This window comes from Bombina bombina, chromosome 3 (assembly GCF_027579735.1).
Source record: "Bombina bombina isolate aBomBom1 chromosome 3, aBomBom1.pri, whole genome shotgun sequence".
In the NCBI taxonomy this organism is placed as follows: domain Eukaryota; kingdom Metazoa; phylum Chordata; class Amphibia; order Anura; family Bombinatoridae; genus Bombina; species Bombina bombina.
The window spans coordinates 612,814,086-612,836,224 of NC_069501.1; the positions used below are offsets into that span (position 1 = coordinate 612,814,086).

At 38.2% G+C, this 22,139-nt stretch overlaps 1 protein-coding gene across 1 annotated transcript in view; it reads right to left on the minus strand.

Annotated features, from left to right (window-relative positions):
* The window catches only part of COL9A2 (collagen type IX alpha 2 chain), a 109,082-nt gene that overhangs the window by 60,846 nt on the left and 26,097 nt on the right, over positions 1–22,139 (minus strand). The window contains exons 4-8 of the mRNA XM_053707221.1: positions 13,069–13,131; positions 12,177–12,230; positions 9,049–9,084; positions 6,140–6,163; positions 5,960–6,013 (exon numbers count right to left, since the gene is read on the minus strand). Coding sequence (XP_053563196.1) covers positions 5,960–6,013; positions 6,140–6,163; positions 9,049–9,084; positions 12,177–12,230; positions 13,069–13,131 — 231 coding nt within the window. The remainder of the gene's footprint in view (positions 1–5,959; positions 6,014–6,139; positions 6,164–9,048; positions 9,085–12,176; positions 12,231–13,068; positions 13,132–22,139) is intronic.

Consider the following 22,139-nt stretch of genomic DNA (forward strand, 5'->3'; position numbering starts at 1 on the left):
AAACTGATTAATTTCAGCTCACTTGGCTTTGCTGCTACACAAGCGGACAGCTCCACCTACTGGCTATTTTAATAAATGCACTGCTTCTCAATGCTTTTCAATAGCAGTCACATGACTGGAAAAAAAGGTTGTTATTCTGAAACGGTGTAAATTGAACCGTTGTAAAACGAGGGCCACCTGTACCTGTAAAATAAAACCTAACATAAGTTAAAATTACACCTAACACTACACTATAATTAAATTAATTACCTAAACTACTTACAATTAAATACAATTAAATTAAATAAACTAAAGTACGAAACACAACATACACTAATTTACAGAAAATATAAAAATAATTACAAAAGTTTTAAACTAATTACACCTACTCTAATCCCCCTAATAAAAAAGCCCCCCAAAATAAAAAAAATCCCTTCCCTATACTAAATTACAAATAGCCCTTAAAAGGGCCTTTTGCGAGGCATTGCCCCAAAGTAATCAGCTCTTTTACCTGGAAACAAAAATACAATACCCCCCCAACAACATTAAAACCCACCACCCACACACCCAACCCTACTCTAAAACTCACCCAATACCCCCTTAATAAAACCTAACACTACCCCCTTGAAGATCTCGCTACCTTGAGCCGTCTTCACCCAGCCAGGCACAAGTGGACCTCCAGAGGGGCAGAAGTCTTCATCCGATCCGGCCAGAAGAGGACATCCAGACCGGCAGAAGTCTTCATCCAGGCGGCATCTTCTATCTTCTTCCATCCGGAGCGGAGCGGGTCCATCTTGAAGACACCCGACGCGGAGCATCCTCTTCCATCTGACGGCGACTGAAGAATGAAGGTTCCTTTAAGTGACGTCATCCAAGATGGCGTCCCTTCAATTCCGATTGGCTGATTCATGCATCAATTTCGAAAAGAACGCAACCTTTTGTGGGTGATATGCGTTGTGACAGTATAGCTCCAATAGCATAATTGGAGGCATCTACTTCAAGAATATATTGTAGCTGTGGATCAGGAAAATGAAGAATTGGAGCCTTTATGCTCCAATTGAATGGAACATGTGATCCAGTGAGAGTGGTGAGGGGTTTAACGATTGCCGAAAAACCTTTGATGAACTTTCGATAAAAGTTGGAAAAGCCTAAGAAGCGTTGGACCTGCTTTTTGCAGGTAGGAGTGGGCCAATCTTTTATAGCGTCTACTTTATTCTGTTCCATCTTGAGACCTAAAGGGGTGATTTTGTACCCCAGGAAAGAAAGTTCAGTGACATGGAATAGACACTTCTCAGGCTTAGCAAAAAGTTGATGTGTTCTAAGGCGCTCTAAGACCCAAGTGACATGCTTGACGTGATCCTCCAAATTGCTTGAGTAGATGAGGATGTCATTCAGGTACACAACCATGCACACGTACAGTAAATCTCTTAAGATGTCGTTAATGAAGTGCACGTGGCAGGGGCATTACAAAGCCCGAAAGGCATCACAAGGTACTCAAACAAGCCGTAACGAGTTCTGAATGCGGTGAGCCACTCATCACCCTCCCGTATTCTGACCAAGTTGTAGGCCCCTCTCAAATCAAGCTTCGTGAAGATCATAGCTTCCCTAAGGCGTTCAACCCTCTCTGGGATGAGTGGCAGGGGGTAACTATTTTTCAGAGTTCTTTTGTTAAGTTGTCGGTAGTCAATAATTGGGCGTAATGTTTTGTCCTTATTCCTGACAAAGAATATGCCAGCTCCTGCTGGAGAGGTTGAGGGCCTGATGAATCCCTTTTTCAGGTTATCATCCAGATAAGATTTGAGGTGGTCTAGTTCTGGCTGAGAGAGAGGGTAGATATGCCCATATGGAATTGTAGCACCAGGTAAGAGGTCAATCGGGCAATCATAGATACGATGTGGGGGAAGTGTCTCGGCTTCTTTCTTGTTGAAGACATCCAAGAATCCATGGTAGGCATCTGGTATAACAGATTCTGTGACTTGCAGAATCTTTTGATGAGAAAAGCAGTGTTCTTGGCAGAATGTGGAGTCGAAATCTACCTTGTTTCAGATTGCGCATCATGGTCTCTGCGGTTAATTGCTTTTGAGTATCTTCGTACAGGGTATTCATTTGAGTGAAAAATTCTCTAAGGGATCCTAATATGGGATCATCAGTTTCGAAAAACATGTCTGCCCACTTCCTGGGCTCTCCCCTTAAGAAGGATATCACAGTCAGGACCTTGATTCTGTCATTATAATATGTCTTGGGTCTCATCTGGAAAAGAAGATGACATGAATTCTTAAATTGACTATAATCAGACCTGTCACCGGAAAACGTCTCAGGAAGAGATACCTGGGGTTCAGGAGTGTTATCTTTAACAATAGAAAGTAAAGAATAATTTTTAATCTGGAGCTCCCTGAGTCCCTGGGTAAGTTGATCCACACGCTGTGAAAGGTTATATACCACTGTTGGAATGTCTGCTGGATCCATTTTATATTAGGCCAATTAATATGTCACAGTATAAGAATGGGTTTGGATCACAACTGCAGATTGGGAACAGAATTTAAGAATGCAATGAGATTTGATCTCCTGTTAAAGTGGTTACAGGAGAAAGGAGTCTGGATGACCAGGGAAGTAATAACTTCTGCAATAATGTACAAGAACGAGACTGCGTTTTGAGTATGAGATTGATAGGTACTTAAAGTTCACATATACAGTACTTAAATAACACGCTGATGTTGTAGAGTAACTGGCCATTTGATTTACTCTATCTTGTTGTTAGCAGAGAGGACAGCGTGTATTTTATGCTAAAGTATTCAGCGTGTGTGGCTGTGGAGAGACACAGGAAAAAAGGTGTGTGCAGATGCACCAATCCGGTGGCAGTATGAGCTGTAGGGCTGACCTGGTTGTGTGGCTCCTCCAATCCAGTTTCCGAATTTGCAGGCAAGCTGGTCTGTGTGAACGTAGGCTCCTCCAATCCGCACGGCGGATTTGCTGACAGGCCGAGCAGAGTTAGAGTTGCAGCGTTATTGTCCGGTATGTGTTTGACTTAAAGTCCAGAACGGCAAAGCTCACAGAGAGGTTGATACACACTCGATAATGAGTCCACAAATAGTTTAGACTTCACAGTACTGCTTCAGAGGAATCCTCGTTGTAAGTAGAGTTTAGACTGGGATATCAGCAGAAAAGTCTTTCACGAGTCCCAGCAGGTGAATTAGTAAAACGCTCTTTAGTTGTTGTCTCTTGAAAGTGATAAAGAGCCAGTAAGGCTATTTAGAGCTTGCAATAAACTGAGTTTAACAGTATGCCAGTGAGAGTTTAGGTAGAAGGCAATGTTCCATGAACTGTTTACTACACTAAGACTTCATTAATTGGCAAGGAGCATAAAGGATCATGGGAATTTATGAGGGAGGCTTAAAGGGATAGGCAGCAATACTAAGAATCCATGATAGCTATTTGTAATTTAGTATAGGGTAGGGAATTTTTTTATTTTGGGGGGCTTTTTTATTTTATTAGGGGGATTAGAGTAGGTGTAATTAGTTTAAAACTTTTGTAATTATTTTTTTATTTTCTGTAATTTAGTGTTTGTTGTTTTTCATACTTTAGTTTATTTTATTGTAGGCAGTTTAGGTAATTAATTTAATTATAGTGTAGTGTTAGGTGTAATTGTAACTTATGTTAGGTTTTATTTTACAGGTACTTTTGTATTTATTTTAGCTAGGTAGTTATTAAATAGTTAATAACTATTTAATAACTATTCTACCTAGTTAAAATAAATACAAACTTGCCTGTAAAATAAAAATAAATCCTAAAATAGCTACAATGTAACTATTAATTATATTGTAGCTATCTTATGGTTTATTTTATAGGTAAGTATTTCGTTTTAAATAGGAATTATTTATTTAATTGTAGTTATTTTATTTAGATTTATTTAAATTATATTTAAGTTAGGGGGGTGTTAGGGTTAGACTTAGGTTTAGGGGTTAATAACTTTATTATAGTGGTGGCGACGTTGGTGGCTGCAGATTAGGGGTTAATAAATGTAGTTAGGTTGCGGCGACGTTGGGGGGGCAGAGTAGGGGTTAATAATTATAATGCAGGTGGCGGCGATGTTGGGGACGGCAGATTAGGGGTTAATAAGTGTAAGATTAGGGGTGTTTAGACTCTGGGTTCATGTTAGGGTGTTAGGTGTAGACATAAATTTGGTTTCCCCATAGGAAACAATGGGGCTGCATTAGGAGCTGAACGCTGCTTTTTTGCAGGTGTTAGGTTTTTTTTCAGCCGGCTCTGCCCCATTGTTTCCTATGGGGAAATCATGCACGAGCACGTTTAGCCATCTTTTTTTATTACAGTGAGATGTGGAGCTAAATTCTGCTCTACGCTCACTTTTTTGTGGCTAACGCAGGGTTGAAAAAACCTGTAATACCAGCGTTGTTGGTAGCGTTAAAAAAAAAAAGCTTGTTAGCACCGCACCCCTGTTACCACAAAACTCGTAATCTAGACAGTCAGTTTTTTTGCTTCAAGTACTGTTTTAACACAGAGATTATTTTAACAGGATTATTGCACCAAACCAGAAATCACTCACTAGACAGCCTGTTTCGTTCTATTTGGACGTCATCAGTAGAAGATAGATTTCTGGTTGCTGCATTGGTAAAGCTACTTTCAGGGTTAAACCAAAATTCATTAAAATTATGGGGGAGATAAAAAAACTGAAATTAAAATCCTCCATGTCTCAAAATTAAATCAATATAAATATTTGCATAGGAAATTAGCACATCTAGGCAAGATTCCCCGCTTGCTTTTTCCCAGAAATACTTCATATACAATGTTACCAATGCACAAGAGAATTCTGGGTAAGATATGCAAATTAGATATGCAAATTCCCAGTTTTTTGCTTCAAGTACTGTTTTAACACAGCAATCCTTTTAACAAGATTATTGCAGCAAACCAGAAATCACTCCTAGACAGCCTGTTTCGTTCTATTTGGAACTCATCAGTAGGAGATAGATTTCTGGTTGCTGCATTGGTAAAGCTACTTTCAGGGTTAAACCAAAATTCATTAAATTATGGGGGAGATAAAAAACTGAAATTAAAATCCTCCATGTCTCAATATATGAAATCTTTGAAACCTATTTTAGTTACCCCTCTTATTTTAAATATTTGTCAGCAAACCCAGTCAGTATTTTAACAGCATGGCGAGTAATGGTGAGTCATTTTATGATACATACAAGTGTAGGTTATATAAAATAAATATAGAAATAAAGAAATGGTTACATTTGGAACAGTTTCCCCAATTGATGGAATACGTATATTGGAAAGACATAATATTTTTAAATAAGTGGTAACAGCTTTAGTTTTTGAGTGATGCTGCATAATATATTCTGTTTCCTATCACTGGTTAAATAACCAACAAAGCGGATAACCTTAATCTTACCACTAGAGGGAGCTGTACAATATTGTACTTTTACTAAGAGGAGCTCTATGAATATCATATTATAAAACTAGATGGATATGTAACATATAAAACCTATAGAAAAGGAATGTAACAGTGATAGCATATGTAGGCTAGAGGGAGCTGAAAAAGAATATATAGTTTCCAGTTATTTAAATAAAACATCTAAAACTGATATCATATCTAAAATTACAATAAAGAAATCAGTAATATCATATCTTACCTCTTGTAGAACATAGAGCATTTTAAGATCACATAATATAATAGCAGCATACAACAATCATGCAATATCCTAAGGCTTTAGGGAAGGAGTTGTGCACACGTGTACTAGAAGAAGCAGCATTTTCTCAACATTCATAGATGCCTGATCAGTAACTCTGCTTGTTATCACACAGGTGTTCCTCTCATTCCAGGCAAACACATAATATTGATTAAGTTATACAAACTGATTGAGGATATCACAAAACTATGCATATTACAAGGAAGAACAATTATTGGGGACCATTTGTCTATGCTCACTATCATCTGAGATGAAACATTAAGATTCCGTACCTTGGGGCCATTAGTTCCTATTTCTCCTGGTAATCCAACAGGTCCTGGGTTACCCTAATGAGATGGAATGAGAAGAGTCATTATATAAGTATTTGCAATTAGTTTTTTTCTGTTCCAATATAGCCCAAAGTAATGAAAGCCAAATGTATAGCCATAAATGCAATAACCATCAATACTTACAGGAAGTCCAGCAATACCAGGACCCTGTAATACAAGAAATAGAAATATTTTACTTATTTATGTTTTACAATAACAGAATCTCTTAAATATTTATTATTTTCTGTACCTTCTAAGTCTTATAAACATGACATTTTTTTTCTTTAGTTTAGGATTTTCATATTTATTATATTTATATATAATATGTATTATTTACTTTTCCTTTAGATTGCTATCACATCCTTTCATTCCTTTTCTCACACCATGTATTTCCTAATTAGATCAAGGGCACAGATTACCTTTATTATAAATAATTTCTAAAGTTTTTATGTCCTTCATATTGTGTACTCTGAGAACCAGAAACCTCTATAGGGGCATATGTATCAAGTTCCGAATGGAGCTTGATGCCCCGTGTTTCTGGCGAGCCTGCAGGCTCGCCAGAAACAGCAGTTATGAAGCAGCGGTCACAAAGACCGCTGCTCCATAACCTGTCCGCCTGCTCTGAGCAAGCGGACACACATCGCCACAATACAACCCGATCGAGTAAGCATTAGTGCCTGTCTTACCATTAGAGATACAAAAAAACACATTCTATAATGTGAAATCTGCTATATTAATCTAAAACTAAACTATCCAACATTGTTCTTATGTAGGGAAGGACCTATTTACTGGTACTCTAACTCCTTATCACTAGACTGGTAATAGCCTTATATTTCTTACAGTGGATTCTTCTCAGATTAATTGTACACAACTCTTCTTATAATAAGTCTGTTTACTGCTCTCAATTTTAAGTGCTAAAAGAGGCTGCTCCCAAGTGGTGACCCACCAAAGAACAATCTACTGAGCTATTGTTCGTTCCTGGTTGAGTTCTTCTCTCTTTGTATATCAGTTTTAAGAAGTTTAACAAATTGTTTACTCACGGCCAACCTATAACCACTATCATATTTTTATGTTGCTGAATCTGATGAGTGGTTATCCTGTATTTCTGTAAACTTACTTTTCTGTCCATGGCAATCATTGTGTGTTGGTTTACCTCTCTGGTTGCCTATCTATGATGTCCATCTTTGACATCTTTTGCTGTAGACCATTTTGGGTTCAGGTCCTACTTCTTGATAAATTCTTTTAAGTTTAGGCATAGGGGCCTATTTATCAAAGGTCTTGCGGACCTGATCCGACAGTGCGGATCAGGTCCGCAAGACCTCGTTGAATGCAGAGAGCAATACGCTCTCCGTATTCAGCATTGCACCAGCAGCTCACAAGAGCTGCTGGTACAACGCCACCCCCTGCAGACTCGCGGCCAATGGGCCACCAGCAGGGGGGTGGCAATCAACCTGGTCGTACTCGATCGGGTTGATTTCCGGCGATTCCTGTCCACCAGAGCAGGCCATAACCCTGTCAGAGCCATCAGAGCAGGCGGACAGGATTATGGAGCAGCGGTCTTTAGACTGCTGCTTGCTGTTTCTGGCGAGTGTGAAGACTCGCCAGAAACACAGGCCCACAAGCTCCGTTCGGAGCTTGATAATTGGGCCCCATTATCTCCTCGTGGCTCACACAAGCAAACACACATGTCCAACTTTTTATAACCATTCATAACACACTGCTATATTTTCTCACCAAATAATGATCAGTGCTTTGAAAACAGCACTCAATGATCCCTGCAGCACAACCTAAACCTAAACATGCATCTTACTGCTAACAGTTACAATTAAGCTGTACTTTCCATTGTATTATACTCTGGAATCAAAATGTGTCACACTTAGTTCACTGTTTATACAAGAGTATAACTTTATTATGAGGCCATAATGTACTGTAACAAACTAATAAATACTGTTTATGTAACTTGATGTAGGTTTAACCAAGGCTAAAAATCAAAATACATAAAGTTTAAATGTAGAGCCCCCCTCAATAAACAATTTATCCCTCAGTAAACAATTTCTATTATTATAGTATCTATACATTTTTCTCCTTATAACCTGCATATATTATTTCATAAACATACTCATATTTTTTAAGCAGGGTTTCAGATCTTTAATCATTTTTTTGTAAAGAATCCACCAACAGAATATGAGTGGAAATCATAAATCATTTGTAGAACTTAAATTTAAATATTGTTTACCTACACTCCCTGGTCTACCCAGTATCTGCTGCGCTCGTTATTATATATTGATTGTACCATAGTGTACTTACACCAAGAAATGAAATGTACAGCTTTATTTCAAAGCATCCCAAGCTTTTTATATTATCTTTATAGATGTCTGTTAATGATACCTTTACCATCCACCCATCCCAATGTATTAACTTAAACTAAACAGGTCGGGGCCCATTTAACAAGCTCCGTAGGGAGCTTGTGGGCCCGTGTTTCTGGCGAGTCTTCAGACTCGCCAGAAACACAAGTTATGAAGCAGCGGTCTAAAGATCGCTGCTCCATAACCCTGTCCGCCTGCTCTGAGCAGGCGGACATGAATTGCCGGAAATCAACCCGATCGAGTACGATCGGGTTGATTGAAACCCCCCTGCTGGCGATCAATTGGCCGCGAGTCTGCAGGGTGCGGCGTTGCACCAGCAGCTCTTGTGAGCTGCTGGTGCAATGCTGAATACGGAGAGCGTATTGCTCTCCGTATTCAGTGAGGTCTTGCGGACATAATCCGCAGTGTCGGATCAGGTCCACAAGACCTTTCTTAAATAGGGGCCGTCATATTGTCTGTCTATGCCTCATGTTAGCCTTCAGCACCCCTTTATATCTTCATAATATATATTCTCTCATTTAGAGTATGCATAAATGTGGGTATCAGTGTTTATAAATGTTTAGCTTTGTTTTTATTTATTCACTGTCCACATATGTACCAGACCCAGTAATGTTGAAACATTATGTGTATAGACATTATTGAACAAAAAAGATGGAAATGAAAATGCTAAGTATTAGTAACACTTACGGGTTTTCCTGGTGGCCCTGGTAGCCCAGGCTGGCCCTGAGTGAAAGAAAATGAAGAGTGAGTCAATATATTTCCAACAAATATCCCTTAAATGACTAATCTGCTGTCTAAATTGTCGGCTTTAAATGTATATGCCGTTTACCCAGATCTAAATTACAGAGACATAAAAGTGCAAAAAGAATATACTCTTATGTGTTATATAGCATTATTGCTTGCATAGCACTATGGCTGCATTTACATTGTTGCTGACAATTCATTATCATCTTAAGTTAAAGGGCCATGATACCCACATTTTTTCTTTCATGATTTAGAAAGATAATGCATTTTTAAACATCTTTCCAATTTACTTCTATTATCTAATTTGTTTTATTCTCTTGATATTCTTTGCTGGAAAGCATATCTAGATATGCTCAGTAGCTGCTGATTGGTTGCTGCACATAGAAGCCTCAAGTGATTGGCTCACCCATGTGCATTGCTTTTTCTTCAAATAAGGATATCTAAAAAATGAAGCAAAATAAATAATAGAAGTAAATTGTAATGTTGTTTAAATTTGTATTCTCTATCTGAATCATGAAAGAAAGATTTTGGGTTTAGTGGCCCTTTAAGTTAAAAAGTGGCGGTCATAAGACACCTTAACTCATCCGTCACCTCTGATCGGGATGATGGACACCCCCTGCTATCGGCTGATTGGCCGCGAATGTGCAGGGGGGCCACATTGCACAAGCATTTCACCAGAAATGCTTGTGCAATGTTAAATGCAGAGAGCGTATGCTGTCGGCATTTAGCAAAGTTGGGTGGACATGATTCGCCACAGCCGACTGCCGCTTGATTTATCAAGTTTTTGGCGGACATGATCTGCTGTAGCGAATCATGTCCGCCATACATCGATAAATGCCGACAGCATACGCTGTCAGCATTTATCATTGCACAAGCATTTCTGGTGAACTGCTTTTGCAATACCGCCCCCTGCAGATTCACGGCCAATCAGCCGCTAGCAGGAGGTGTCAATCAACCCGATCATATGTGATTGGGTGGATTCATGTCTGTAGCCTCAAAGGAGGCATACGAGTTAAGGAGCAGCGGTCTTAAACACACGTGGAAACAGTTACATTGGGGCACATTCTGGCCGTGATAAATCGGCCCCTAAGGATTCTAAAATTCCATATAAGGATCTGGTCCTTTCATGATAATTAGTGTAGCGCCTGTGGTCTCATACACTTGAAAATAGTGTGAATGTTTACTGGAAATCAAATCCCTTTTTTTAGTGCCTATGGTAAACATTATTTGCATCATAATAATAGTAATCCAAACCCATCCTGAAAAGTGTTAAACACTCTTAATTCCATTTGTATATGGGCAAGATCTGTATACTGTGCATGTTTGTCCAACAATTATAACTGTTAACTTTTTTATATTTTATCAGTATAAGTGTGGGAAATCATTTTCTTGCTGAAGAAAGTGTCTGCAACTATGCCCATCCTCTTTAATGTGATTTTCTCAGTTCTCATACTGTAATGCAAAAGAGTGTAAACTGTGTGTAAAGCAGTAGACAATGCAGAATTTTGAGAGCCAAAATTATTAGCACTTTCCAACTGCCAATTATAGGCAACAATGTAAATGCTACATATGTGTTTAATCCTCCCAAAGCAGTTAAGCATAACGTTAAAGTCAGCTCCAGAGTAGAGTACCAATGCACTAATGGCAGCTAGCTTAACACACCTGGTGAACCAATGACAAGCTATCTTTCAGTAGAGCATTGTTGCTCCTGAGTCTACCTAGGTATGCTTTTCAACAAACAATAGCAAGAAAATTAAATACATTTGATAACAGAAGTAAATTAAAGTCTTATAGTTGCATGATCTAGCTGAACCATGACAATTTAATTTTGACTTTCATGTCCCTTTAAATAAAATGGGGGGGGTGATTATGCCTAACTTACTAATATGTTTTATATTTGAGGTTGATGTCTACGGTAAAGAAATAGTACATTAAATGCTTGTGGTACAAAAAAGGCAGAAGCTTCTATAGGAAAACATATTTTACTTTAACATAACTGTGCTTTCTAGTCAAGTGGTCTTGGCACCTAATGCATTGACTTCTATTGGTTTATCCCCCTTACTTATCACTGATAAGCGTTCTGTAGGTGGCCTCAGTTTAGGAAAACCTACATACTCCTTTCCTACTACAGCCCCTTGCTAGCTTCATTATGAAAGCCACAGCTTAACTTTTACATAACAGGACGTAAGGCCCATGACATGACATAAAGGCAGTAAAGAAGGTACAAACTATACAATTGTTTCCTGAGAGGAAGGATCTCAAAACCAAAATCTGTTTCTTCATAATAGCACTCACTTATTCCCAGAATATTATGAAAACTGCATTTTATTACAAACTAGTCCTAAAGCCACAGCTTCGGACAAACACACTTGGCCTTTTATTATATAGGATATAGCACAATAATGTAGTATAGATTTCAGCACAGCCGACAAACAGTGCATGCTCCAATGAGGGAGCCATACCAAAGACAATCCAGAAAGATACAAAGGCAGCAGTGCTTGACAAAAGGTAAAAGCCATTTTATTAGTGCAGAGAAAGGTTACATTCACAACAATTCTGGAGCAAGCCCTTAGTCATGTGTCTATGGGCTTGTTCCCAAAACATTGTGGATGTAACCTTTCTCTGCACTAATAAAATGGCTTTTACCATATTTACAAGTGCTGCTGCCTTTGTACCTTTGTAAAATATAGCACAGGGATTGCAGACATTTGCCTCACTGTTGAGCAATTTGCATTCTTGGAGAATCAAGACCATTGATTTGAAAAATAAATGCTGACTTTTAACAGATGTCACACAAAAAAAGCAAGATATATAAAGCATGTAACACTAAATAGACTGAAATAAAATGTGTTCTAACTCCTGTGGACACAGCTGTGGAACTGGGAATGTAAGGGCTACATATATCTGTCAAGTACATTGCATATCATTTTCCAGCCAATGTTCCCTTGAATATTGTGTGTAATAAACAAACCTACATCTATTAGTTATGGTATTTCTTACAAATCTCTAAAGTGGCATGATTTTCTCTCCTACTATTCCTTATACAACCTTACTTCCATTACAATACCTACTTTTGGGCCTGGACGTCCTGCTGGTCCTGGATCTCCTTTAGAACCTGTCAAACCCTGGAAGATAAAATCAACAATATTTATACAGGAACACAGTAGATGAGGATAAAAGAAGATGGATACTATTTTAGCCAAAAATACATCCAAGCCTCCCATGGAAAATAAAAATAACAATTACATTCTGCAATGTTGAATGTGACATCTGATTAAACACACACACATCACAAATATTGGCATTGTCATTTGACTGTAAAGTCTATTTGAGTTTACTGTAAGTTTCTTAGAATCAACAGGTTAATACTTTTTTATTTTATTATATGTTACATTAATTTCTCAAATGTTACAGTAAATATAGTGAAATGTAACATTCACTGATACCAGTGGCTATTCTAGGGAGTTTGCTTCGCATGCTAAGCACCCCATTCACTAAACCTCAAAGGTGCCAGACGTCCTGAATGTGCAAGGTAGTTCTATTTCTATATGCACTTTATGCAGAGGGAGGATAACGAAAAAGGACGGAAAAAGGGGAATTCAAAGAAAATTTATGCTAAGCTTTGTGGTCAACTTTTGCACCTGCAATTTTTTTAGTTTAGAAACACCTCTGCTTTGTATAAAATTTTATTTTTGAGCTAAATTCTCTTTCAATGGTATAAAAAAGGTCATGGCAAACTCTGTAGAATTTGAATGTCAACAGAGATATATTTGCCCTTTCAATGGGAAACTCCTTTTTCTCTTGGTCTAAACCGTTCCCCTTCTAACTCTCTATATGGTCTCTTAATATAGTCATATAAGATGCAATTCTATGTTATTTTTTTTACTTAGAATATAGTTCTGAAAATATATATTTAGTAAGTAAGACCCACAAGAGATACCAACAGACTACTAGAATACTCACATCAATTCCTGATTCACCAGGAAGTCCATCTGGCCCAGGAGGTCCTGGTTCTCCTTTAGCACCCTGAAAACGCAATGACAGGGAGACAGTGAGGGACGTAGGAAACACAAGGGAAATAAAGTATGAGCAAGAGTAAGAGGAGAAGAAGGAAGATGAGGGGCAAGAAATAGCGAAAGACACGGCATGGAGACAAGAAAGTATGGGAAAATTCTTGGAAATATTGTTTAAAAGAGAAAAGCGAACAATTATAATACCAAAATGCAGTTCCTTTTTGCCAAAGTTTTCCTCAAATCAACATTTTCTTATATATTTAAATAATTGTGAACATTAGCTAAAATTAATCTAGTAATATATTTTATTCAAGTGTTATTGCTAGTCTTAGATATAATTAGGTATATTACGGATAGATTACGAGTTTTGCGTTATGAGGGGTGTGGTGCTAACTTGCACGTTATTGTCACCGCTCACTTACCTACAGCGCTTGTATTACAGGTTTTCCTAAACCCGGCGTTATTAGGCAAGAAGTGAGCGTAGAGCAAAATTGTGCTCCAGTACCAGCGCTGCTTAAGTCAGCGGTGAGCTGGTTTTACGTGCTCGTGCACGATTTCCCCATAAACTTCAATGGGTAGAGCCGGCTGAAAAAAAAGCCTAACACCTGCAATAAAGCAGCGTAAAGCTCCGTAACGCAGCCCAGTTGATACTTATGGGGAAACTACATTTATGTTTACACTTAACACCCTAACATGAACCCCGAGTCTAAACACCCCTAATCTGAGAGGGGCGGAGCTAACACTGGAGCTGAGCGGTCGCATCTCAAGGTGGCTCCGGCTGCACTATATACAAAATACTAATTTAGCGACCGCTCTAGCTCCCTTATTCCAATAACAGCTGGAATTAGCAAAGACAGAGGCATCAGAGATTTAAAATCCAATGGTGATATATCTCTTGGATGTAACCCTATCCCACCCATGTTGGTTTTGCAGATCAGAGTGCTAAGCAGCGGCCATTTTCCTTTTACCTACGCAGCAAAAAATTAGCGGGGAAAAACTGACTTTTTGAACTACATTATTTCTATGGCGACAGCTGCAGTGAAAAGCAATATGGAACCAGCGGTATATATACTCAGAGAACTTGGTAATCTCCTGGCCGGTTATCAGGCTGTATTTTCACACACGCTCAAGATGGCAGTTCAAGCGGTCGCTACGGATTCTACCACCTTGCACCATGTCTCCACAGTAGTTTGTGAAATGGATGGCGCCTTGGGGCCCCGGCAGCCATCATCCACCCTGCACGATCCATGGAGAAACATGGTAGTGAGCCCCGTGAACGCTGCTTTTCCAGCTGATCAGCCGGCTGATGTGTGGACTCAGGATGAGGCGGTGAGCATGTCTCCCCCCTGTCATGTAAATAGAACCATCGAGGCAGCGGTCTGTACCGTTCCTGCAACTGTCCAGATACCTCCTGTGCTTAGGGCTGGGAAATACCTTTACTCACTAACATGGCTGTTTGTTAGGGAGACCCTGGAGGGAGATCACCTACCTGCTGTTGCGGTGGAAGAGAACAGAGCAGGTCCATCACTAGGTTCAGAGTTAACAACTCCTAGAGGCATCGGCTAGATGAACTATCCGATAGATCCTTAAGCCCATTATGCTCTTTGTGGATCTAATGGAGATATTGGTTATTAGAAAGACTTGTTTGAATGTTGGCAATACACCTGGTCACACACACCGTTAGCCCTGTGTTTTAGGCAGGATACAATGCTAATCACCTTTTTTTATTATTACTGTTCCCTGTATACCTTATCCTATCATACTTGTTTGTCTTAAAGTTTAAGAATGTTGCGGGGGGTGAAGTGAATGACTGCTATCGTATCTGCTACCTTTATTCACATACTTGTAGTGCTCATAACGATCCCTGCTTTGTTTGCTTAAGGAATGATTATTTATATGATGGGGCATCATTCATGGGAATACCTGCACTCAATGTGGACAATTTATCTATGTTGGTTATATCTCTTTACAATGGGCTGTTGCATAAATGTGCTCTATTTAACTTAACCATGTTCTGGCTTACAAAGGTAGTTTGCATCTGAGCTATGCTGTTACATCTGGCTTTGATGCTATATCATGTCATAGGAGTACCTGAAGGATGAATGCTTTAGAAGTTCATATGCTTGATATTTTACTAAGTGGCACGGTCCTATTTTACAGATCGTGGTTCTTGGTTTAGTGTTCAATTGTTGCTCACTGGTAGAGGATGTAATTGCTAACTCTCACCACTGGAGGGGAGTCTTAGCTTGCTTATGCAGTGTTTCAAACCTGTACATATTTACTTTGCAAAACATCTGATTGATACTTTCCTATGAAGATCCGTAGTTTTGAATCTCTGTAGCTATTAATGTAACAGCTGTGCTCCTTGCTATTCTTGTTTCCTGGGTCCCAATGATTGCAGTGGATTAAGGTATTTAATATATTTAGAACTAGGTTACAGTTTAATAAGGTTAATCCAGCTACATCGCCAATTGTTGTGAACATGTTTACTATTTGCCTCTCTATATTCTTAATATTGTTACCATATGTAAAGACATTATCTCTGTGCCCCAAGTATAACACATTGAGAGTAGCTCTAATTTAGCAGTTCTCTCTAGATATAAGTTTTAGTTACTGGGTGTCTTTAGTTCATAGTCTTTTTCTATATACTTTGGCCTGCAACATCTATATACCCAAGGCTTGTGTAATTAAAGTAGATAGATGAGCCACATTTTCCTCAGCTAAACTATACTCTCCATATAGTTTCTCTCTATACCTATACATACATACCTGTTATACCAAGTTTTCCTGTTGGAATTTTAACTGCTTATGGGGTACCTGACAAACCTTATCATTTTTGCTGTTAGCTTCTAATCTCTCATACCGCATATTGCTTGATACCGCTATAATGGAACTAACTATAGTCTATATAGTCTCATATATTTTGTTCTAAATTTTTATACTCTGGATAAGGAATACCCATATAGTCAGCTAGTTCAAGGTTAATACTCTAGTTTAGAGTTAATTTCTCTCTACTTTCCCTATAGCTATTCATATGCTTATAAGGCCATACACAGAGACATAATGAGCCCTCACCTACCTCGTTCAAGCAATCAACTATAGTAGCCGACCCAATTGCAATCTCTTACAGATGCTAGTGATCGACATACATAGAAATTACTCAGATGTTTTACAGGCTTCTCATGTATATCCTACCACCTCCTACCCCCCACCCCATATTATAAACCTCCTTTTATAGGAGGGTTAAATACGCGGTTCTCCTTGCAAATACCGCACCCCATTTCCCTTCTTCATTAGCAAAATCTTGCAGTTTGTCAAGATATTTAGAACGTTCCGAAACATAACAAAGTTTGAAGATGTAGCCTGAATATTCCTAAATGTTTCAGAAGCTTTTATCAGTTGAAAATTTTATTCTAATTTGCCATAGGTTCAAGAGAGACCATTTCTACCACTCTATTTCCTCTAGACATCATTTTAGATGACAGGAGTCCAAAAGTGGCTTCTTTTATTAGGAGAGGAAAATAATATAAAGCAGAAAATGAGGTTTCAGTTTTGCCTGTTACATATAAATATGGTGATGTTACTTTGGGTTTTCTCATGACAAATCTTTACCTGCATGTGACTATAGCATAGTTTTGAACTCTTAAGTAATGTCATAGTTTAAAAGAATGATTTTGAATACCTATGTAACATGTGTATTTGATGTTTTTTTTTGTCAATAACCTCAATAAAAAACTTATTTATAAAAAAAAAAAAAAAAAAAAAAAAAAAAAACACCCCTAATCTTACACTTATTAACCCCTAATCTGCCGCCCCCTACATTATATTTATTAACCCCTAATCTGCCGCTCCGGACATCGCAGCCACCTACTTACATTTATTAACCCCTTATCTGCCGCCCCCAACGTTGCCGCCACTATACTAAATTTATTAACCCCTAAACCTAAGTCTAACCCTAACACCCCCTAACCTAAATATAATTAAAATAAATCTAAATAAAACCTACTATCATTACCTAAATAATTCCTATTTAAAACTAAATACTTACCTATAAAATAAACCCTAAGCTAGCTACAATATAACTAATAGTTACATTGTATCTAGCTTAGGGTTTATTTTTATTTTACAGGCAAGTTTGTATTTATTTTGACTAGGTAGAATAGTTACTAAATAGTTATTAACTATTTACTAACTACCTAGCTAAAATAAATACAAATTTACCTGTAAAATAAAACCTAACCTGAGTTACACTAACATCTAACATTACACAACCATTTAATAAATTACATAAATTAAATACAATTACCTAAATTACAAAACCCCCCACTAAATTACACAAAATAAAAAACAAATTATCAGATATTTAAACTAATTACAACTAATGTAATAGCCCTATCAAAATAAAAAAGCCCCCCCAAAATAAAAAAAAAACCTAGCCTAAACTAAACTACCAATAGCCCTTAAAAGGGCCTTTTGCGGGGCATTGCCCCAAAGAAATCAGCTCTTTTACCTGTAAAAAAAAATACAAACAACCCCCCAACAGTAAAAACCCCCACCCACACAACCAACCCCCCAAATAAAATCCTAACTAAAAAAACCTAAGCTCCCCATTGCCCTGAAAAGGGCATTTGGATGGGCATTGCCTTTAAATGGGCATTTAGCTCTATTGCCCAAACCCTAACCTAAAAATAAAACCCACCCAATAAACCCTTAAAAAAACCTAACACTAACCCCCGAAGATCCACTTACAGTTTTGAAGACCGGACATCCATCCTCAAGAAGCCGGGAGAAGACCTCAACAAAGCGGCAATCATCCAAGCCGGCAAAAGTGGTCCTCCAGACCGACAGAAGTCTTCATCCAGATGGTATCTTCTATCTTCATCCATCTGGCGCGGAGCGGGTCCATCTTCAAGACATCCGGCGCGGAGCATCCTCTTCTTCCGACGTCTAATAAAGAATGAAGGTTCCTTTAAATGACGTCATCCAAGATGGCGTCCCTTGAATTCCAATTGACTGAAAGGTGAAAAATTCCTATTGGCTGATGCAATCAGCCAATAGGATTGAGCTTCAATCCTATTGGCTGATCCAATCAGCCAATAGGATTGAGCTCGCATTCTATTGGCTGTTCCAATCAGCCAATAGATTGCGAGCTCAATCCTATTGGCTGATTGCATCAGCCAATAGGAATTTTTCACCTTTATTTCCGATTGGCTGATAGAATTCTATCAGCCAATCGGAATACAAGGGACGCAATCTTGGATGACATCATTTAAAGGAACCTTCATTCTTCGTTAGACGTCGGAAGAAGAGGATGCTCCGCGCCGGATGTCTTGAAGATGGACCCGCTCCGCACCGGATGGATGAAGATAGAAGATGCCGTCTGAATGAAGACTTCTGCCCGTCTGGAGGACCACTTCTGCCGGCTTGGATGAAGACTTCTCCCGGCTTCGTTGAAGATGAATGTACGGTCTTCAAAACTGTAAGCGGATCTTCGGGGGTTAGTGTTAGGTTTTTTAAGGGTTTATTGGGTGGGTTTTATTTTTAGCTTAGGGTTTTGGCAGCAATAGAGCTAAATGCCCTTTTAAGGGCAATGTCCATCCAAATGCCCTTTTCAGGGCAATGGGGAGCTTAGGTTTTTTTAGTTAGGATTTTATTTGGTGGGTTGGTTGTGTGGGTGGTGGGTTTTACTGTTGGGGGGGTTGTTTGTATATTTTTTTATTTTTATATTTTTACAGGTAAAAGAGTTGATTTCTTTGGGGCAATGCCCAGCAAAAGGCCCTTTTAAGGGCATTTGGTAGTTTAGTTTAGGCTAGGGTTTTTTTATTTTGGGGGGGCTTTTTTATTTTGATAGGTCTGTTAGATTAGGTGTAATCGGTTTACATATCTGATAATTTGTTTTTTATTTTGTGTAATTTAGTGTTTTGTTTTTTTTGTAATTTAGGTAATTGTATTTAATTTATGTAATTTATTTAATTGTTGTGTAATGTTAAGTGTTAGTCTAACTCAGGTTAGGTTTTATTTTACAGGTAAATTTGTATTTATTTTAGCTAGGTAGTTAGTAAATAGTTAATAACTATTTAGTAACTATTCTACCTAGTTAAAATAAATACAAACTTGCCTGTAAAATAAAAATAAACCCTAAGCTAGCTACAATGTAAATATTAGTTATATTGTAGCTAGCTTAGGGTTTATTTTATAGGTAAGTATTTAGTTTTAGGAATAGGAATTATTATAGGTAATGATAGTAATTTTTATTTAGATTTATTTGAATTATATTTAAGTTAGAGGGTGTTAGGGTTAGGGTTAGACTTAGGTTTAGGGGTTAATATATTTAGTATAGTGGCGGCGATGTTGGGGGCGGCAGATTAGGGGTTAATAGAATATTTAACTAGTGTTTACGATGCGGGAGTGTGGCGGTTTAGGGGTTAATATGTTTCATTATAGTGGCGACGATGTCGGGAGTGGCAGATTAGGGGTTAATCATTTTATTTTAGTGTTTGCGATGCGGGAGGGCCTCGGTTTAGGGGTTAATAGGTAGTTTATGGGTGTTAGTGTACTTTTTAGCACTTCAGTTATGAGTTTTATGCTACAGTTTTGTAGCGTAAAACTCATAACTACTGACTTTAGATTGCGTTACGAATCTTGCGGGATAGGCTGTACCACTCTTTTTGGCCTCCAAAAAAAAGCTTGTAATACCGGCGCTATGGAAGTCCCATTGAAAAAAGACTTTACGCAAATTGCGCAAGTTAATTTGTAGTACGGCCAAAAAAGTGTGCAGGACAGCTGTACCTACAAGACTCGTAATAGCAGCGGTAGTGAAAAAGCAGCGTTATAACCCATAATGCTGCTTTTTTATTCATAATGCAAAACTCGTAATCTAGCCGTTAGTTTGTTTCTAATATATAGTTGTGCTAAATCTAGCCATAATAACTATGGGTAAGATTATAATCCTGTGACAATTATTACAACTGAGTCAGGGTATACTGACAATCCTTTGATGGAAGTAGTTCATTTTGACTGACAGTACTTTCTAAGGAAGGCAGGAATCCTGTCACAACTAACTTTTACTTGGAAGCAGCTGGTAACCTATTTTTGATCCATTAACCAATCAGAAGAATGGACAGGATCAATTTTGACAGTTAGTTTGGCCATTCACAATACAGATTTGTTAACATGATTAACTAAGCAGTATTGCTAAATATTCCACAAATAAAAGAAGTCTAAGAGGCAAAATGACCCTTGCCCACTTAAATAATGTTAAGTTAAAGGGACGGTATAGTCAAAATTAAACTTTCATGATTCAGATAGGGCATGCAATTTTAAACAGTTTTTCAATTTACTTTTTTCATCAAATTTGCTTTGCTCTCTTAGATATTCTTTGTTAAAAACTAAACCTAGGTAGGCTCATATGCTAATTTCTAAGCCCTTGAAGGCTGCCTCTTTTCTCAGTGCATTTTGACAGTTTTCACAGCTAGATAGTGCTAGTTCATGTGTGCTATAAAGATGACATTGTACAGACTCCAGTGAAGTTATTTATGAGAGGGCATTGATGATGATAGTGATGGTTGGTTAGAGTTAGGATTCATTGTGGTAGGTATATTAGGGATACTGGGATTAGTGATAAAATTTGATGGAGGGTTTGGGTTAGAGGAAAAGTTTTAGGGATGTGTGGAGCATTAATTTGGCTACAAGACTGGAACCTATGTAATATATACGTATAATACAAATACATTAGAAAAACAACATTATTAAATATGTGAATAAAACATTTTTTTATTATTAGGGCCATAAGGGTCACCCAAAATAAGTAACTGCCAAAGTGCACCTTTACCCTTGCACAGGACAGTTAAGAGTTTGAAAGTTAAAAAAATATTTTATTCTTACATTTATCTTTATATCTTTACAATTCATTTTAGTGATTCCTATCATCATTTAGTGGCAGAGTATGTGTTGTCATGGAAACACTACTAGACACTTTTGGTAGTTGTGTTGCTAGGTTGCAAAACGACCAGGGGCTTGAGACCTTAGATATAGTTAATAACCTTTATCTCTTTCAAACCTCATCTTAGGTTCCACCTATCTACACAGAAAAACATCAGAGATTCATAGACTCTCAATTACAGAGACATGCAATGCAACAGCAACAAAAAATGGACATTTAAAATGTCCTTTTTTGGGGGTCCTCACTCCTCAGCTTTCACTTTGCCTGGCCCTGATTGAGCCTTTTTTGTGAGCTCTGCTGCATCCATCTGCAGGCCAAACAACTAGAGTGTCACTTCAGTGAGTTTACCTGATCAGTAAACAGTGGAGCCAGCAAGCACTCTTGCACAGGTGCTCTGTGAGTAGCATGGCAAGTTCAATGTGATAAAAACCTACACGGATGCAAATTATTTATGCACATTGCATCCAGCCAGTGACTCATTATGAGTCAATGACAGTGTGAGAGTTAGGAAGCCAGCCAGGACAGCAATATCACCATTAGGTAGGTAATAGTAAAGACTTTACAGTGATGGAACGTCATACCATGTGTGTAAATTGCTGTATTATTTTTTGTTGTTGCCCAGATTATATTCTGAAGGCCTAGCCAGGGAAAATCAGGGTTGGCAAAGGCACAGAAGCAGCCTAATCATAATCAAAAGCTGCCACCTCTCCCGCGATGGGCCTTGTGCCAGGGAATAAGAAAAATTATTATCATTTATCTTTCCCTCTCACACATTCTCTCCCCTGTCTCCACTCTCCCTCCATTCTCTACCTTCCCTCTCCTCGCTCTCTTCTTCTTCTTCTTCTTCTTCTCAAGTCTCTCTCTATATACTTTCTCTCTGACCTTTACTCATCTATTTCTCTCCACTATCTCTTCTCTCTCCACCACTTCTCTACTCTTTCTCTATCTCTTCTCTCTGTCTCTCTCTTTTCTTTCATATCTCTCTTTCTACCTTATCTTACACTTCACTGTATCCACTCTCTTTCTTCTCTTATTTCTCCTCTTGCTCTTCAGTCTCTCTCTCTCTCTTTCCCTCCTCT